Source organism: Oryza brachyantha, chromosome 5, assembly GCF_000231095.2.
Source record: "Oryza brachyantha chromosome 5, ObraRS2, whole genome shotgun sequence".
Lineage (NCBI taxonomy): Eukaryota > Viridiplantae > Streptophyta > Magnoliopsida > Poales > Poaceae > Oryza > Oryza brachyantha.
This window is the reverse complement of record NC_023167.2, coordinates 11,791,720-11,810,086: the sequence shown is the minus strand read 5'-3', so window position 1 is coordinate 11,810,086 and position 18,367 is coordinate 11,791,720. Positions and strand designations below refer to the sequence as shown.

General features: G+C 41.5%; 2 protein-coding genes across 2 annotated transcripts; one reads left to right on the top strand and one right to left on the bottom strand.

Annotated features, from left to right (window-relative positions):
- The first annotated feature begins 3,084 nt into the window (after window positions 1-3,084).
- Window positions 3,085-4,334, top strand: LOC102700242 (protein LATERAL ROOT PRIMORDIUM 1-like). Its single transcript, XM_006655207.3, has 2 exons — window positions 3,085-3,679; window positions 3,763-4,334. The coding sequence occupies exons 1-2, from the start codon at window positions 3,085-3,087 to the stop codon at window positions 4,116-4,118; spliced, it is 951 nt and encodes a 316-aa protein (XP_006655270.3). The 3' UTR covers window positions 4,119-4,334.
- Window positions 4,335-13,671: 9,337 nt separating this feature from the next.
- LOC102712634 (hydroxyproline O-arabinosyltransferase PLENTY-like) lies at window positions 13,672-18,367 on the bottom strand. Its single transcript, XM_006654282.3, has 8 exons — window positions 17,561-18,367; window positions 17,398-17,465; window positions 17,107-17,308; window positions 16,793-16,890; window positions 16,636-16,705; window positions 16,479-16,550; window positions 16,215-16,328; window positions 13,672-14,077 (listed from the first exon to the last, which is right to left on the bottom strand). The coding sequence occupies exons 1-8, from the start codon at window positions 17,960-17,962 to the stop codon at window positions 14,012-14,014; spliced, it is 1,092 nt and encodes a 363-aa protein (XP_006654345.1). The 5' UTR covers window positions 17,963-18,367; the 3' UTR covers window positions 13,672-14,011.

Sequence of the window (18,367 nt, the reverse complement as noted above, 5' to 3'; positions counted from 1 at the left end):
ATCACACGTGGAAATAGTTAATTTCACAAGTGAGTGACAAGACAGCCCATAAAAAAAATGGAATTTTAACCATATGTGAAAATTCGATGTTCACGAACGACTAAATTAAGCTGACCACGAGGGATGATAACGATTTTATAGAAAAAATTATTCAAATTCACATTTGCATAGATTCTCTTTGCCCCCAAATCAACAACCACAAATTCACTAGTCACAAAATCCACGGACCCAAATGTACTCAACAAAAAATGTACCCACATATTCTAATCCATCCACCCGGCCCCTAACAAATTCAAAGAAAAAGTTTGCTACGGAGCAAACCACAAAATCGGCTGGTGCTTCAAATCTGAGGCCGAGTTCGGCCAGCCGGCCATAAGTTAACTTATGGGTCGCACGAAAAACATTGTAATAAATTAGTATATGATTAATTAATTATTAATTATTAAAAAATATAAAATAGATTAATATTATTTTTTAAAATAACTTTTCTATAAATTTTTTTAAAAAATACAACGTTTAACCGTTTGGGAGACGTGCTTACGAAAAACGAGAGGGGCTTAATTAAGTAGAGCGGGGCAAACGCGGCCTGAGTCACCATCGTTCCTTACCTCACCAAGGCAAGGCCGCGTTCACTAGTCCCTTCAAGTTAACTTACCATTCTCGTTTTCCGCACGCACGTTTTTTAACTGTTAAACAATGTATTTTTTTGCAAAAATTTTCTATAGAAAAGTTGGTTAAAAATCATATTAATCTATTTTATATTTTTTTAATAATTAATAATTAATTAATCATGTATTAATCTAGTACTACATTTTACGTGCCGGAACAAGTTAACTAACCTCCACCCATACTAACGCGGCCCAAGTGGAGGTATGAGAGGAGACGGTCACCGTTATCAATGTGATTATTCGATTTTTTCACAGAAAAAACAAAATAATATATTTGTAAATAAAAAATAATTTGTAAATAAAATTTTTTTATACGTAATTTAGTGAACTAAAAACCAATGCTGAAAAATAAACTTCGGCAAAAAAAACCTTAAAATCAACCCTATATTTAAGGGTTAAAAATTAAAATTTTAATTTAGAAGTATAAATAAAAGTGAAAAGATGAGAGTGGTTCTCTGCATGCTACCAACATCGCTTAGCCACCGCAGCCATGATAATAGAGCCCATGCACTTGCCGCTAGGGATGACAATCAGATATGATGGGCATGAGTATTGCCAACACTTATCAGCACCATAATATACTACGCATGCGAATATATATGTTACAGCGCCTTGAGAAAAAACACTCGGCCCATTCCAATTGCCCGCGGTCACCGTATAGCTAGAGTTGGAAACGGAGTGGGTTAGATCAGGTTGGTCAAGAATAGCCCTAGACAGGGCCCTAAGGGGGAAGGTGCGACGCAGAGGTGGAGCTGATGATGGCGGTGGCGTCCGGTGCGGCAACGGGCAAAAGCCGAGGACGGTGGTGGTGCACAACGGCCTAGTGGCAGTGGCGATGGGCGATGAGGATGTGCGAGCGGCTGAGGGCACGAAGAAACTTCTATGTGCGCACGGGAGGGAGAGTCGACGTCGTACTTTTTCATGGATGCGCGTTAAATTTCGACTCCTAAATATATGCGCAAAGGAGAAAATATGAGATATTAGATGAAACCATTGAATGATGTTTTTTTTTCAGTTTAGCAAAAAACACAAGGATGAGGAACAAGAACGGCCCTGCATGGTAAACCTTGCACTGTCCAACTGGATTTGTAGGGTTTTTCGGATCACAAGAATTTTATAGTAATTTTAGAGTTAACAAGAATTTTATAGTAATTTTAGAGTTAAAAGTTCAATTTTTCTATTTTTCGTCTAAAAATCCTTTCAACCGAGAGCCGTAACAAAGACGCCTTCCCCACGTAACACGCAGCCGCAGTCCCGCCACCACGCGCGCGCGCGCACGTCCCCGCAGGCAGCAACGATGGCGACGTCGCTCCCGTCTCCAGCTGTGTGTGTGGCCGCATCTACGGACGGACGGACGCACGGGAGCACCGGCGCCGCACCGCGCGCGCGCGTCCACGTGACCGCGCCCTCGCTCGCCGACGAGACCCTTTTGTTTTGGCCGTACTAGTAGGACGAGCGTAGCCGTAGCCGGCCGGCGCCGTAGATACCTCCTCCCTCCATGGTGTAGACGCTGCTCGAGCCCTAGCGCGCAGCTAGCACAGGCGCGGGAAAGGCGAAGCGTGACGCCCAATGGGGAAGTTGCTGCCGATCTAGGCGCGCGGCCAGCGCAGCGCCGAGCAGGGGGTAGTGCAGCTTTTATCGCGCGCTGCCGCTTCCTGCCTCTCTGCCCGTCGCAGTCTCTGCAGACGGCGGCCGCGGCAGAAGCTGAGGCGTCAGCCATCTCGTCCCCACAAGAAGTCTCGATCCCACTCATCAGAGGAATTTCTCAGAGCCACTTCAATTCCACGCCGTCTCCTCCCCAATTCACACTCTCTCTCTATCTCTCTCCCCTTTCGCTTTCTCTCTCTCTTCTTGAAAAGATAGCGAGAGAGAAAAGAAGAGTAGAGCGAGCGGCTAGGGAGAAGAAAGGAGGAGGCTAGAGGCTATAGAGGCTAGAGGCTAGAGGGTTTCTTTCTTTTTTTTGCTTGGGAGAGAGAGAAGAGAGTGAGGGAGGAGATTCTTTATAGTGGAGGGAGAAAGGAGGAGGAGGAGGGAGGGAGGGGTAGGCTCTAGCGGCGTAGCTCCACTGGTGGTAGCGAGCATCTTCGCGGTATTCTCGCGCTTTTCTTGGAGCCGTGTTTTTAGCTGGTCGGGGGCGGGGGAGAGAGCGGCAAGCGTGGCGTCGTCGGCGGGGCGGCGCTTCCAGTCCGACTCCGGCGCGTTCGCGGACTGGGTCGCGTCGGCCGGCGCCGGCAGAGGGGACGACCTGTCGCTCGGGTTCAATGCAGCCGCGGCCGCGCCGGCCGCGTCGTCCGGGGCGGCGTCGCTCTGGGGACCCGCGGCCGCGGCTGCCGTCGCTTCGTCGCGCCAGCAGGCGGCGGCGGCGGCGGCCGCGGCGCTCAACTACGGGATAGCAGCGGGCGGCGGCGACGTCGGGATGGTGCTCGTCGCCCCCGCCGCGTCGTATCATCACCACAGAGCCGCCGCGGCTGCTGCGGCCGCGGCTGATCCGGTGTTCCCGCTGCTCGGGACGGGGCAGTGCGCGCTGGACGCTGCCAGTGCCAAGTCGTCAGCCGCCGCGGCCGCGGCTGCGGCGGGGGCGTCGCCCGGGACCGCCATCCACTTCTGGCAGTCGCAGCCGACGGCGGCCGGAGCTGGGTCCGCCGACAAGAAGCCGCTCCACATGCTGGACTACGGCGGCGTCTCCGCGGCCTCCGGCGCGGCCACGTGTCACGACTGCGGCAACCAAGCGAAGAAGGATTGCATCCACCACCGGTGCCGGACGTGCTGCAAGAGCCGCGGCTTCGACTGCTCCACCCACGTCAAGAGCACCTGGGTCCCCGCCGCCCGCCGCCGCGAGCGCCAGCAGCTCGCCGGCGCCTCCTCTCCCACCACCTCCGCCTTCCCCGCCACGACCGTCTCGGCCAAGAAGCCACGCCTCCTCGGCTCCCAGACCACGACAACCACCTCCCGCACCTCCACCTCCAACGCCACCACTCCTCGCAGCTTCGACACCTCCTCCAGCCACCAAGGTAAGCACGCACACATGGCGCCACACGCCGAAACAGAATCCAAGAACCTTAACAAGCGCTTCGTCTCCCTCAATCCATCGCAGTCGCGTCATTCAAGGACGCCCTGCCGCGGCACGTGCGGGCGCCGGCGGTGTTCCGGTGCGTGCGCGTGACGTCCGTCGACGACGGCGACGACGAGTTCGCGTACCAGGCGGCGGTGACCATCAACGGCCACATGTTCAGGGGATTCCTGTACGACCAGGGCGCCGACGACGGCCGCGGCGGCACGGCCTCCGCCAGCAACGACGACTCCAGCCACGCCGCCGCCGCTGGAGTGCCCAGCATCTCCGATCTGCACCTCGGCAGCGCCTCTGCGGCAGTGCCTCCACACCTGTACAGCGGTGGCGGTGGCGGGCCACTGATCCTTGGTGGGTTAGGCTATGGCAACACCATGAACTGAAATCTATTAGAAAAACAAGATGGAGTAAGCATAAGGTACCCATTGATTACTACAAATCACCTTCTTTGGTCTAGTTAATTACTAGTAGTGGTTTACTAGTAGTGGCATAATTCTCGTTTCTTGTTAATGATGCTGCTGCTGTTGCTGCTATGTCGTAGCAGTAGCGGTTATGTTGTAGCCTTGTCATTAGAAGCTGGAAATGAAATAGTTCAAGCATTTATAGGTTAATTTTCCGTCCTCATTTGCATGAGATATTGCCTGGCTGTGAGTATGTGATTATTGTTTAGTGTTCTTGATTCTTATCTTTTGTCACATTGGGAATTGGGTTGTGGAAGGGGTGAGTTCCACTGGTAGTAGAATCCGTTTCGAGTTCATGTCTTTAAAAATTGATTTGGAGCAATCATTTTCGAGTTCTAGAGGAATACTAGCAATGATTTTGGGGGTGTTTGTGACGCTTGATATATACAAAATGGAGAATGGAGCTGAAAAGTTTGACTCTTTGATGCTCTCATCACTTCACTGTCTTGCGTGTTTTAGCTGCCAAATGCCGGCCTGGTTTACTATATTGTTGCTTGTCCCTTTTCCAGTTTATGTCCAAGAGGTTGGTAGGAACAGGGATGAAAGGCACGGATTCTTTACTTGGCTGTGTTATGTGCTGTTAAGCATCTTATCCATGCATTGGAACTTGTAGCCAAGAGACGAATGTGCAATGCATGTGCTGATAAGACCTCTTCTTCTCATTGCACTAGAATAATCTTGATTAGAAATGGCTAATTATGTCATGGTATGGATGCCAATAATCCATTAGCCATGCTTGGTTGCTCACTTGCTCTACGTGTTCTTTAGGGCATGCATACGAGAAATAGATAAACTTATTGTTCTCTCAGTGCTAAAATAATCTGATTGAAAATTACTAACATGATCATGAATCGAAGCCAATCATCCATCAGCCATACTTGGTTGCTGGGTTGCTGCATGTTCTTTACACTGATTGGAGAGGTAACATCTCTAGTAATCTTTTGTTTTCAATCCCCATATTATAATTTCCCGTTCCGGATCCCATCAAAGATGAAAAGATGTGAAGAGAAAGAAAGGAGGTGTTGATGAACAGCCTTCCACTGGTTGCAGAAAGATCGCCATGGGTATTTTTAATCATTGTTTTCGGGTTGGAGTACTTTTAGTTGCTGTTTTCTACACCTACTCATGTCTTGTCCAATGAGTGAGTTTGGTCGGTTTTGATTAAGCCACTGTAGCACCAAATCTTTGTGTCAATTATCAGTGCACCTACATGCTGATCGGGCTATCTTGTCATCATCAAAGCTGTTGTTATCTTATGTGACTAATCAAGCGTTTGGTCCATGCTAGCCTTCTGAATACTGCCTAACTTTCGGGAGCACGGCTACTGTTCAGGGTGCTTCTTTATTTGATGCAGTGTACTGTAGAATTGGTGTAGGAGTACCTCTTGAACTACCCAACCCTTGCGTAAAAACTTTGGCTAACGGCACGATTGTTTACTTCTTCCGATGGGAGCGGATACGATGCTTATCTTGGCTACAACTACGGGATAATTTGATTATTTCTTCTCTTCCGGAATTATAGTCGATCATTAATGTCCACTAGTCTATAGTCCAGTTCTCATATAGTCTGGAATAGTAGGATAATCGATGGTCATGAAACTTTTTCCATTCATTCGAAATCATATTAATTTTCTTGTTAAATGATATACTTTATCTAGTACTAATCCAAATCTGCAATATGCCCATATATGTGCATGTTTCATCAGCTGCTAGTGATCTTAGTTTCTTCTTGCATATGCTGGTGGGATTTCCTCGGAAAATCTGTTGATGCATATTCATTAGAGTTATATGCATTATGATGTGTAAGAGTCCCTTTATTTGTGAAGTTTGTCGCATCTTGAATCACTGAATGGCATTAGGATAGTTATATTGGCCTTTGATTACTATGTAAGCTATTCTTTTTTCTTATGTTGTTCAAAAGTGGTTATTCTTTAGTTTGATTATTCAAAGACTCCGATACTTTTGGCTGTTTAAAGAATTTCTTTATTAAAATCCCTTAATAATGATTGGATATGCTTTATTAATAGATATTCCTGTTGCTACTATGTTATTCATTCTACTGCTTTCTGAGTTCTCAGTGCAGTATGGATGGTGGTAATTTCAGGACTATTGCTCAGTACCTCAATGGGGAATTGTGGGAATGTTCCAAAATTTATGCTCATGTTTATGCATGTTGCTTATCGGTGATGTGATGTCCTGGATATATTTTAGACAATAGAGGTGGTTTACATGTGCTGTTCTGAATAATTAGGTTGTTTGTTTACACTGATATTGTGGTTTAATTTGATGTATGCCATTAATCATGATTATTCATGTTAGTTGCCTAATATACCTTCCTAATTGGAGCAATCAAAGCCCGGGGTTATGCCATTTTCTTTGATGAAAAAAGTTTGCATTTTTTACTGGTTCTTTTATCTGGTTTCTCTGAATCAAATGCAAGAACCAGTCAGGTGAATTTCGTTTTTTGGCTCTTGCCTGATTAGTAAGCTAAGCTTTTATTGATCACATTCTATAATTTTACGTGCATAGCATGTATTAATTAGCATGGGAAATTCTGAATCGAGTTTTAATGCAACCGTCCCAGATGAACTCAGTTATAAAATACATCATTTGCTGAAAATTTCAGTATCATTTAAAGCCCAGCATGTATTAATTAGCATGGGAAATTCATATTATAAACTAACCTTGCAAATGAAGTGATTAGGCCTTTAAGTTCTCTACACAACCAAAAATGCATGTTGTTTAAATTTATGCATTTAATTTTTATTGAGTTTTATCACGTTGTTAGAAAATTCGAATCATCAGCAAGTACTAACTAGAGACATCATCCTAACGATGCTTCTCTAATCGTGTTTGGTCATAAGCATCGTCCCTAATCTTTCAAATATACTAATATTTACAAAAAAAAAGGGACGATCGTACAGATGAATCATGTGAAAGTTATGCATTGCTTGAATAATCAAACTGTGGATACTTGTTTCCGGGCTTTGGTCTGTTTCCTATTCAAACTATGTGCATATCCTATTCAAACTGTGCTCATTCAAAATATGAACTTAAATCAAGTCGACCGCTACTATGTTTTCCAATGGCCTAATTCAGATTAGCTGAACTTATCACTAGCAGACGATCTCTTGGTTTCATTTGCATCCTGATATTTATGTCTATGGGTTAAGTGCTACCCTCGCAATATATATATCTTGTGTGCAATGGTCGGTCTTGTTCTGTGGTGCCAGTGCTGTTAATAATGCTTGGCCTTTTCCTTGCCCTACTGATAAAAAATACGACTTTGAACATGCAATTGTATGCAATATTATTTTGAATGTTCGACTGGTTTTTTGGTTTCTTTCACTGAGATGTCCTTGGAAGAATTATACAAACATCTTGTTGTAAATTGCATGATTCAAGAAAGCGCTCAGTACTTCTCTGCTGTAACACTGCCGAATTGATTCTACTAAAACAAATCTCTACTTTGTATGCCATGAATCCATGTAGTTTATGTGAGAGTCCCCATCTTTGACTGCTTTACGTTCTGTACATCACCATCACCCTATTCTTCACTTGCACTGGCCCTCACCCATCTCGTGATTGCTTAGCTTGCATCCTGCTACAAGATCGCAATTTTGGATTCTTCTTCTGATTTGACCGTTCTAACTAATCATTAAAGTAGCAATTGCTTGCTGATTCAGCTGGAAATGTCTTGTCTGGAGTTTTCTTCTCGTTTGATCATTAATTCTACTAGAGTAGTTAGAAAATGTTGATTGGGGAACTATTGTAGGACAGGAGGCTGTCTTATGTTGGACGAGTGGAACTGTTGATTGAGCAGGGGAGCTGTTTCGCACCGTTCTTACTGGAATTTTGACAACGTAGTCTTTTTAAAAATTTATTTTATAAATAGACCTCTAAAAATTATTATATAAATTACTTTTTTACTGCGCCAACATCATTGACGTCGTCGTTAAATAGGACGGCACCAATGTCGTTGACGCCGAGGACGTCGGCGTGATAAAAAAGTTTATTAGTGTAGTAAGTTTTTTTTAGAATCTATATGTAAAATAAGTTTTTAAAAGCTGTTCTTACACCCTGGAGTTTTTACTGTTTCATATGAAATACCCAGAGTTCCAGTGTAAAAACAGTGCTCAACTTTTGGAGTACTACTAGTTTGCAGCTGAGATGTATTTTTCATTTTTCTTTTGAGCAGATGAATTAGCTACATTTCCTTCTCTTCCTCTGCTCAACCTATTTAAGTTTGAATACTTAAAGATTTTTCACTCTATGAGAAGTGGCGATTAAGAATTTGCTATTAATAATCTAATTATAGAGGAACAGAACGATCTATATAATCCAAAAATAGATAGAAACGGATAAGTTAACCAGTGACCTATGCACTGGGTAAGCTACATGTAGCATCGCCGGTGCCAATTTATTTGGACATGGAGTTATATTTCGAGCGATTGGTACTTGGGCCATATTTTGTTTCCGAAGTTTTATACACCTCTTCTTGCTTTTGCTTATACTTATAAACTAAAATTTAAATTTTCAACCTTAATTTTAAAAGTTAATTTTATGGTTTTTTTACCGAAGTTTATTTTTTTTAGGTTTGGCTTTTAGATCGCTAAGAATACGAATATAAAAGTTTTATTCATAAATTATTTTTTATTTAAAAAATATCGTTTGACTTTTTTATTAAACACCCAAACAATCACCCTTCGATTACTTATTTGTCTTTTTTATACTTTGGACTAGATAATTTATCTTTGTTATTTTGTTATAATTTGGACCAAACCACTTTTTTCAATCAGTACCAAGTACCGACTTTGACCGTATCAACTGTAGCACATCGATGAACTCCAGCACAAGGGCGCAGAGACAAGGGTTGGTGGGACAAATAGAGCTTAAGTTCTAGGCTTAGCTCTATTATCACATTGAAATCTTGAAAAATTACCATGTTTATTTGAAATCTTGATAAATTACCATGTGTATTCTAGAAATATTGAAATACACATTAGCTTTGCCCTAAGCATGATCAAATCTTGGTTCTGCCCTACCCCGGCACCCATGTGCAAGGCATGTTAAAGGATAGAATTTAGGCTGTTCTAAGAGCAAAAAATATAAAGCTTTGGTAATAAAAGAAATACACCAGTCAATAGGTGGTCAAAAGTGAAACATTAGTAATAAAATACATGGCTCAAAGTCGAATTTACTGTTTTTATTAGCGCAATTGCAAATTTATAATTGGTTTGAATAATTATTACAAAGCCACTACAAGAAAATTATAAAAACATAGTGGTAAATTTACAAATGGGTTTAAAAAAAGTCTATACATGGGCATACCATCAAAATTCAAGCACATATATCGGACACACCTATAAAAAAAAATTCACCGCTCCAGGGAAGGAGGGCTGCTGGCTACTTGGCCTCAAAATTCTTGTTATCAGACACTTTTTATGTTTGAACTTTGACTTTCTCTTTTTTCAAAGAAAATAGAAATACTTAACAAAAGGTCATGGGGGTGACTGTTTGACACTTTCATGAAAAAAGCCAAACGACATATTTACAAACGAAAAATAATTTATAAATAAATTTTACATATGTATTTTTAGCGATCTAAAATCTAAAGGATGAAAATAAAATTTGGTGAAAAAATAAAAAATTAACTCTAAATTTATGGTTGAATATCTAAATTTTAGCTTATAAAAATAAGTAAAAGTGAAAAGATAGGGTGCATGATATTAAAGATTATAAATACGTAAGTATTACGCTTTCGTGGTTAACGTTGAAGCAGTTTGATAAACGATGACAATTATTTACGAACAAAGGAAAGTAAATACCCTGAAAGTTGTGGTCATGTGGAAGTACTACTATTGTTGGGACAAAAGGGTTTTAAAGTTATGTGAGGTTGCAAGATGATACTCCCAGAGATCATCATTTCGTCTTTCTGGAAAACCAAACGATATATTTATAAACGAAAAGTATTTTATGAATAACATGTTTCATATAAGTGTTTTTAGTGATCTAAAATAAAAGACTGAAAAATAAAGTACGATAAAAAAACTCTAAAATCAACCCTAAATTGAATGTTAGAAATTAAAATTTTATCTTATAAGTATAAACATAAGCGAAAATACAAGACTACCAGATGATTTTAGTTTTGAAGGCTTAAAGTTGGCTCTAGCTAGAAAACAAAAGGTGATCCTTTTTGGACTAAAGAGGCTTGATGACAGGCATGCGTTCAATGATTAACGTCAACGCTGGTCTCCTCATACCATACCTTCCGCCACAATTTAAGGTTGGGAATTGGTGGGGTGACCTCCGAATCAATTGCCAAACCTTTTGCTTGTAGGGCTGTCATCAACTTCAAATATACCCAGAAATGTGAACTTGACTTTACTTGAAGGAATCGACAGAGGAAGAAAAAAAAGAGAGAGAACTTGTTACACTTTAGTTTTCAACACTGTTGGAGTGGGTACCTTTTTTTTTAACAACTCATGTTTTATTTCAAACGCAAAGAACATGAGCGAGGGTTACATCCAGAAAGGATTGAGGGAGATCCCTAGCAAAGGGACATTGGGGAACATGCAAGGTATGTGTCTGGTTATGGCACAAAAAAGAAGGAACTAAGCTGATATGCTTCCAAGCTAAACGACCTTTGTAAGCTAGATCATTTGCTACTGAGTTTAATTCTCTGGGAATCCAACGAGCATTGATGCGATCACCTTTTGTTATCATGCGAAGTCGGAACCAAAGCGGAAGAAGTGACCAGTGTGGGGAACTATCTGTGTAGTCATTGCGTTGAATAGCTTGGGCAATTTGTTTATTGTGCAGAAGGAACAAAGGGTCATGGATTTGCCAGTAGGAGCAAAGGGAGTGGGCTAAGAAGAGAGCACCCAGTTCCGCTTGTATTGGAGATGAAAACCTACAGGAATGAGCTTGAACAAAAATAGCCTCTTGGGTTTGAGAAAAGTGAATGAAAACACCAAGTCCCGTTATCTTTCCAGGAAGCGTCAGCAAAACATCGTATCCCTGCAGGTAGAGAAATAGGCATTAAGAGTAAAGGGTTATTTTCAGCAGCATTGGCATTGGCATCTTTCTATAGGATAATGTAGCAAAAGCTCTTGGACATAGCTTCAGCCTGAAAGCTAATCATTAGAGGATCAATAATTTTTGAGTTGAAAATTTTGTCATTTCTTGCTTTTCAAATATGCCAGAGCAAAATACAGACTTTTGTAAAATATTTTCAGAAGCAACGGTTTGAATGAGAGAAAGTAAAATGCAGCCAAAATCATGGGAGGTTGGAAGCATTAAAGTATTGAAATGGAAGGAGGAAACAAGCCAAATTACTCGAGCAACCGGACAACCGAAAAAAGATGCGTTTCATTTTCAAGTTGACCGCAACTAACACAGTTTGCAGAAAGAGAATGAATTCTTGCATTAAGATTGACTTTGGTTGCTAGAGCTTTTGCTAGAATCCTCCAGATAAAAACTTTTATTTTAGGAGGAATGGTTTTTTGGCGCCAAACAGATTTTAGTAAAGCACAAACAGCGGGAGGTAAAGTGTTTGCAGAAGAGGGCATTAGACGTAAAAATTCCTTATAAGCACCTGAAGAAGAGCAATTTCCAGAAGAAGTATGTTTCCAACAAAGTTTGTCTGGAATATCTTGAGGATGATATGAACCTGCTGAATGGACTAAACTGTTTGATCTACAAAGTAAGTAGAAATAAGAGGAAGATTCCAAGTTTTTTGTTCTGTCCAGAGCTCAGAAATTGTTGAGGGTAAATGAAGAGACATGGCATCAGAGCGAATATAGTTATAGATGTTGCTAGAGATTGAACACCAAGGCTGATTCCAAATAGAGGTGTCACCAGCTGCAATTTGCCAAGTGCAGGAGGAATGCAAGAAAGGTCTAATTTTGAGAGCAGAAGACCAGAAAGCTGACTTTGGTCCGTTAGAAGTACAATTCCAAAAGGAGACATTAGAGTGGGTACCTTTTGAAGTGCGTTCCGATTGAAATGTAAAAAAAAAAAGGTGTTTCCGTCATGTGTGATCTAGTTTGAGATGACTTGGATTGAAAATTTTAAGAATTATCTTATTTTTATTTATCTATTTAAGAATATGAATGACTAAATTAATTTCTATAGCGTAAAAATCTTACTACATATATATTACTAGATGAGAAACTTCTGTATAGTGAATTTTTACACGAAAAGAAATGTTTAGAAGCTTGAAAAGGATATCCACGGAAATCCACGATCGTCTTGTGGAAACTAAGGCATTTTAGTTCCCAAAAGTTTCTCCAAAAACATCACATCGAATCTTTAGACATTTAAATAAAGCATTAAATATAGATGAACCAAAAAACTAATTGCACAGTTATATAAGAAATTGCGAGATGAATTTTTTAAGACTAATTAGTGCATGATTAGCCATAAGTGCTACAGTAACCAACATGTGCTAATGACGGATTAATTAGACTCAAAAGATTCGTCTCGCGGTTTGCAGGCGAAATCTGAAATTTGTTTTGTAATTAGACTATGTTTAATACTTCAAATTTGTGTTCAAAAACTTGATGTAATGTTTTTGCAAAAAAAATTTTGCAAACTAAGGCCTTGGTTAGTTCTCAAAATTTTTTCCAAAAACATCACATCGAATTTTTAGACACCTAAATAAAGCATTAAACATAGATAAACCAAAAAACTAATTGCATAGTTATGGAAAAAATCTTGAGATGAATCTTTTGAGCCTAATTAATCCATGATTAGCCATAAGTGCTACAGTAACCAACATGTGCTAATGACAGATTAATTATGCTCAAAAGATTCGTCTCGCGGTTTTTAGGCTAGCCGTGAAATTCGTTTTTTCATTCGTATCCGAAAAACCCTTCCGACATCCGGTCAAACATTTGACGTGATATTTTTCACAAAAATTTTCTCAATCTAAACACCACCTAAACAACCCCTAACAAGTCTACATGAAATAGAAGTTACTGTACTTCATTGCATTTTCCAGGTCAAAAGCAAAGCGGTCAAGCAGACTTCAGACTGAGCAAACTAGGGCAACTGTTCTAACAAGACATACCCCTAGATGGCTTACACGTTCTTGGCAGTTGACACGAGAACTAGGAAGAGAGATTCACATGTAAAATAAAAAGAAAATAAGAGCACAAGCAAGATGCAATTGATCATGACCGAACTTAGGGCTTCTTTAGATCACAGAGGAATTTTAGAGGAAACAGATCAATCCTCCAATTCTCGTAAAATTCCTCAAAACCGCAGAAGACCTTAACCATTTTGCACTGCAGTCTACCATTGCAAGTTTGCAGCTTAAGAAAGTAGAAACACGGCTCCGTCCTCCGTTAAAGTACATATGCCCGTCTTGTGAATTTCCATGCTTACCTCTCAAACCAAATCTATCCGAATCATGAACTATCCCCCTCATGAGTCATCATGACAAACAACAAATATTTTAGGGGATCAAGTCATGGCACAAGTGCGAAGACTCCCAAGCTTCATTTATCGAGTATCATTCCCATGCAACAAACTTGCCTTATATTTCTTCTTTGCAATACAATTGAATGATCTACTAGTATTACCCAAAGCTCACGTTTCGGCTTTACAAAAATGGACCACCTCATATCAAATAGCTCTGTTTTCACTTGCCAAAAACTAATTCTAGGTCAATTCGTAGGAATTAGCCAACTGTGTCTGCTACCTAAGAAGAATATGCATTGATTCTTTTGCTTTATTGGCCACTAAGATCTTTCGATGGCTTCCGACGTAAACACTATCAGCTGAACTGTACCACTCAGGCAAAACCATTAATCACCTTTCTTCGTCCCACCCTGGAATGTTTGCAGTGGCTTCATTGACCATCTTCACAAGGGTGGCCTGAAAAAACAATTCAGATTGTTATGAAAGGTCAGAAATTAGCTGGCCTAAACTTAGTTTTGAATTTGTGATACTACTGAACGTGTCATAATTGTCCATTGCTGTGTCAATTGCCATTCAAATACAGGTGACAAATAATGTCACAATATCTATTAGGAAAAGGACCATTTTACAACTTTAACTTTGAATCTGGACAATAGTGGAAGCAGGATTTTTTTCCAGAACCTTTTGGTCATTTACTAGTTCTGAAAATTCAAAACAGATGCAACAAGTAGTAGAAGAACTGAATCAATAATCAGACATTTTATCATGCAGTCCAGTTTGAATCCGTACCCCTAATCCCCTATATAGCCATATAGCAGGATATAACAAGAAATGGACAGAAGACTGCAAGTTAACACAAATTCAGTTTGTTGTGGGCAGAGGAGCAGGGATCTTATGGCGTAAAAGAGGAAATGGCCAAGAGTCTCTGAACAGTCTTGAATTATTGGGTCCTGATTTTCCAGTTGACAAATCCCCTATGTTATTCTCACTTTCTGAGCAATATTGATCGAGTGATGTTATTTTGGCTTGCATCTAGGTGCTAGAATCAAGGCGGTTTACCAAAAAACAGAAGGTACCAATTTGTTGAATGCGTTTATGTGAAGGTCCAGGATTCCCAGAGGATGAGGCCAAATCATGCAAAATTCAATCCTTGGAAGACCCATCACACTACAGTGTCACCTTTGGCTTGAGCAATAGGGCAGGAGTCAGGACCAAGGTTGAAAAGTTACGTGTTTTTCAAGTCAAATAATGCCTTATTTTTGAAGGTATATGATTGTTTCCTAGGCTCCCATCGTTTTGCAGTTGCAATTGCTTATCAGCCAAAATTTGAATTTTAAAACTTAGTTTTGGATTTGATTTTGTGGTTTTTTCATTGTGGTTTGTTTTATAATTTTTGCTTTTGAGTTGCTATGAACACACATATATAAAGTTTTTACCCGTAAATTATTTTTCGTTTGCAAGAATGTGGTTGTGCCTTTTCTTCTAAAAAGCGAAACGATGAAATGCCTAGACTTTCAAGATAGTCCAATGTTATAAAATGGAACTTTCTATTTAAAACCCTAACACCTAGCAATATATCAAAAAGACAACAAATAATCAAAGTTTAAAAATATAATAATTTGCAATCACTTGACAAGTAGAAACACATCACAAATTCACAATAACTCAAACCATTAACATGCCCAATCATAACTGGAGTGACGCATTTGCCGATACTATAATATAGTGGAAGGAGAGTACCTATATGATGAGGAATAGCAGCCTAGCAGGAATGGCACTTGGCAAAAAAAAAAGGACCAGACAAATGGGAATGATGCTCACCTATCCAGGTAGTGAAGTCGACCTTTCTTTTGAGATAGTGGAGTCTACCTATGCTAAGGAGCTAAGGAGCAAGTTTTAGTTGGTTTGAGTAGCCACCAATTTTCAAGAGTTGCTTATTATAGTATATTTATATTATATGAAAAATCATATGAACGAAGAAAGCCTACATTAGGAATCCACCATATCAACAGGAAGGGAGATCAAACACTTTAGCATTGCAAATCCATCTTTCTTTCTTTGCTTTCGAAATCATGCTCAACAATGTAACTTGCAAAAATAGTACAACTGTATTTAACTGGTGTGACAGGGATGGCATATCATAAGAGTTAACATGCATGCTCGATCCACATCTAAGCCTTATGGACCTTCTTTTTTAGTAAGTATACAGTTAGTCAGTTACTAGGTGATACATTCTTATAATTGACAAGAATTCCGTTGGTAATCACAGAAACAACAATATCCTCAGAAAGCATAACATATGAGACCTAGGGTTACACTAAATAAACAATAGTAGATGAGATGCCTTTCTATTCAGTCAACTCTTTGTGATTGTGGCATAGTTTAACAGAGAACCCACCTAAAGCTAAATTGTGGGGGACTAAATGGCAGGCCAAAAGTGGGTAATATAGTCTACAGCAAATTCCAGCGAGACAAACTATTGTGCGCTCAACAAGGTGATTTTAGAATTTTGTAAATGCACATAGTCAATTGTGTTTGAAATGAAATGCATCAGTCATACTGAAATAATGCTAAATATTATGCACATGCATACCACACTTTCAGGAACTCCTGGAGGAGGCAATGAAAGATTTCTTGGCGGCGGTGAACGAAGATAAGATCTTTTGTCAAAACGCCATTCACCTATTTTCCCATAAGTTAGCTCACCCTGAGCTCACATACAGACAAAAAAGCTCTCTCATTAGAAGGTTATGAAGTTAATTTTTATGAGAAATGACAATGCCTAAGTAGATTTTACAAAGTAATCAACAAGCGTAATTGACATGGTAACATATACTTAAGGTCAAACAGTAGTCACCTTTAATGTATAATCACACCCATAAGTGTAATGGATGATGAATGTGCTGTCCATTTTCAGGTCCCAAGGAGGCTGCAATTAGTATATCTTAGATGATATAAGATGGCATCATGAAGCATGCGATGATCTATATAGTGAATACAAAGTTTGTACGCACCTGAATCATAAAATCCTTACGAAGGCTGTGGTGCACACCATGCAATGCACTAGCGACAGCATATGCATACCTATATACATGAATATGAAGCACAAATGAATAAGCGGTGTGCAAGTTTAAGACGTAATATGGTAATAGTAAACATAATAGTACCGACATTTCCAAGACCCATCCAAAAGCCTTGTCTGTCGCCTCATCCTCTTTCATTTTCAACGAAACATTCATCCAAGTTGGAGCAATCTTCTCAAGCTGTGCCTGGAAATGTTTGGAAGGAATTCAGATTCCAGAATAGGTTTGAGTTATGATTGTCAGCATGAGTGCATTGAAATAGAACTGAACTATGGCATTGCACAACATTAATGTTTTTCCGCAGAACTGTAAAGAACAAACTTTAGGTAGACAATGCTATCTTGACAGCTCAAATAGCTAGATCTAAGTATTCTGTTAATCATGAGTCGAGATGAGACATACCTTCTTGATAATCACTGGGGAGTTACCAATAGGATCAATTTTTGAGATTGGTCCTTTTTCTTCAGGAAAGAACTTCCTCAGTATTTTTTCGTTTTCAGTCGGTTTGATGTAGAAGAATGGAAATGCAGCAGGTTCATCGCCATGAGCTAAGTTTGGCAATGGCCTCACGAAAATGTGATCTGGCTCAGCCATAAGTACATAGCTGCAAATGCTTCCATTAGGAAATGCAAATGGAATATGGTATGGTCATTTAGTAAAACAGAAGTACAACAACAAAAGACATGTACTCACTCTTCCTTGATGTCAGCTGTCTTCAGCCATTGAACAAATGCCCAAGGCCTATTTAGGACAATGTAGCCCTGAGTAGAAACACCATATCAGCAAGAACTCGTTTGTAATTTCACAGATGATTGTCATCTAATGCAATGTAAAAAATGAAAGACTCAGTTCCTACTCGATCTGCGCCTTCAGGGAGGGGGTCAACCACTAAGGTGGGTATCTCATCCATCAAACCGTCCGGCTTGCCGGAGTGCAGGATCCGCGTGAAGCCGCCCATGTCCGAGCCGGGCCGGTCTCTCATCTCCCTGTACCAGTAGTACATTACCCGCGACTGCCACTGGCTGTACAGCGCGTCCGTCGCCGTGAGCGCGACGTGGAACCTCTTCGACGGGTCCGAGCCGGAGGCGAACGAGGCGGCAGAGTCGCCGCCGCCGCCGCCGAGCATCTTCCGCGGCCCGTCCCAGCTCCGGCCGTGGCCCACCATCGTCAGGAAGTTGTAGGTCGCGAAGAAGCAGCCCACCGAGATCAGGAGGAGCAGGCACGGCGAGGCCTTGCCGGCGTTCTTCCTCCCGCTCATCCTCGGCGCCTCCACCCCCCCAATACAATCACCTAGGGGGGGAAGTCGTCGTCGCCGCCGCCGTCGAGGAGGCGCGTCCGGCGGCGGGGGCCGGCAAGGATCAAGGGCCCGCAGGCGTCTGACTCGATCGCAGCCGCAGTGGGGGCGGCTCCGGACTGGGTGGATCTGAGAAAATCGCGGTCTCACACTCCTGCACAGGAGAGATCAAGGGGAGGAGGAGGAGGAAGCGGGTTACTCCGGCGACGCCGGGAATGGAGGGGGGGGGGGCGATCGCCTCGGAGTCCGGTGTGGTTTTGCCGGCGATCGCCACCGGGAAAACGGCCGCTGACCGCCGTGGGGATGGGGTGACGGCGGAGGAGGAGAAAGCGGACGGAGACTTGCTGCGGTGTCGCTGCAACCGGGAGA

Excerpts from the sequence above, each read along its gene's own strand:
- LOC102700242 (XM_006655207.3), top strand. The coding sequence starts at position 3,085 with ATGGTGCTCGTCGCCCCCGCCGCGTCGTATCATCACCACAGAGCCGCC. Across the intron at positions 3,680-3,762 it reads CACCTCCTCCAGCCACCAAG|TCGCGTCATTCAAGGACGCC; the intron begins GTAAGCACGCAC and ends AATCCATCGCAG.
- LOC102712634 (XM_006654282.3), bottom strand. The coding sequence starts at position 17,962 with ATGAGCGGGAGGAAGAACGCCGGCAAGGCCTCGCCGTGCCTGCTCCTC. Across the intron at positions 16,706-16,792 it reads TTTGGATGGGTCTTGGAAAT|GTATGCATATGCTGTCGCTA; the intron begins GTCGGTACTATT and ends TCATGTATATAG. Across the intron at positions 14,078-16,214 it reads CAGGAGTTCCTGAAAGTGTG|GCCACCCTTGTGAAGATGGT; the intron begins GTATGCATGTGC and ends TTGTTTTTTCAG.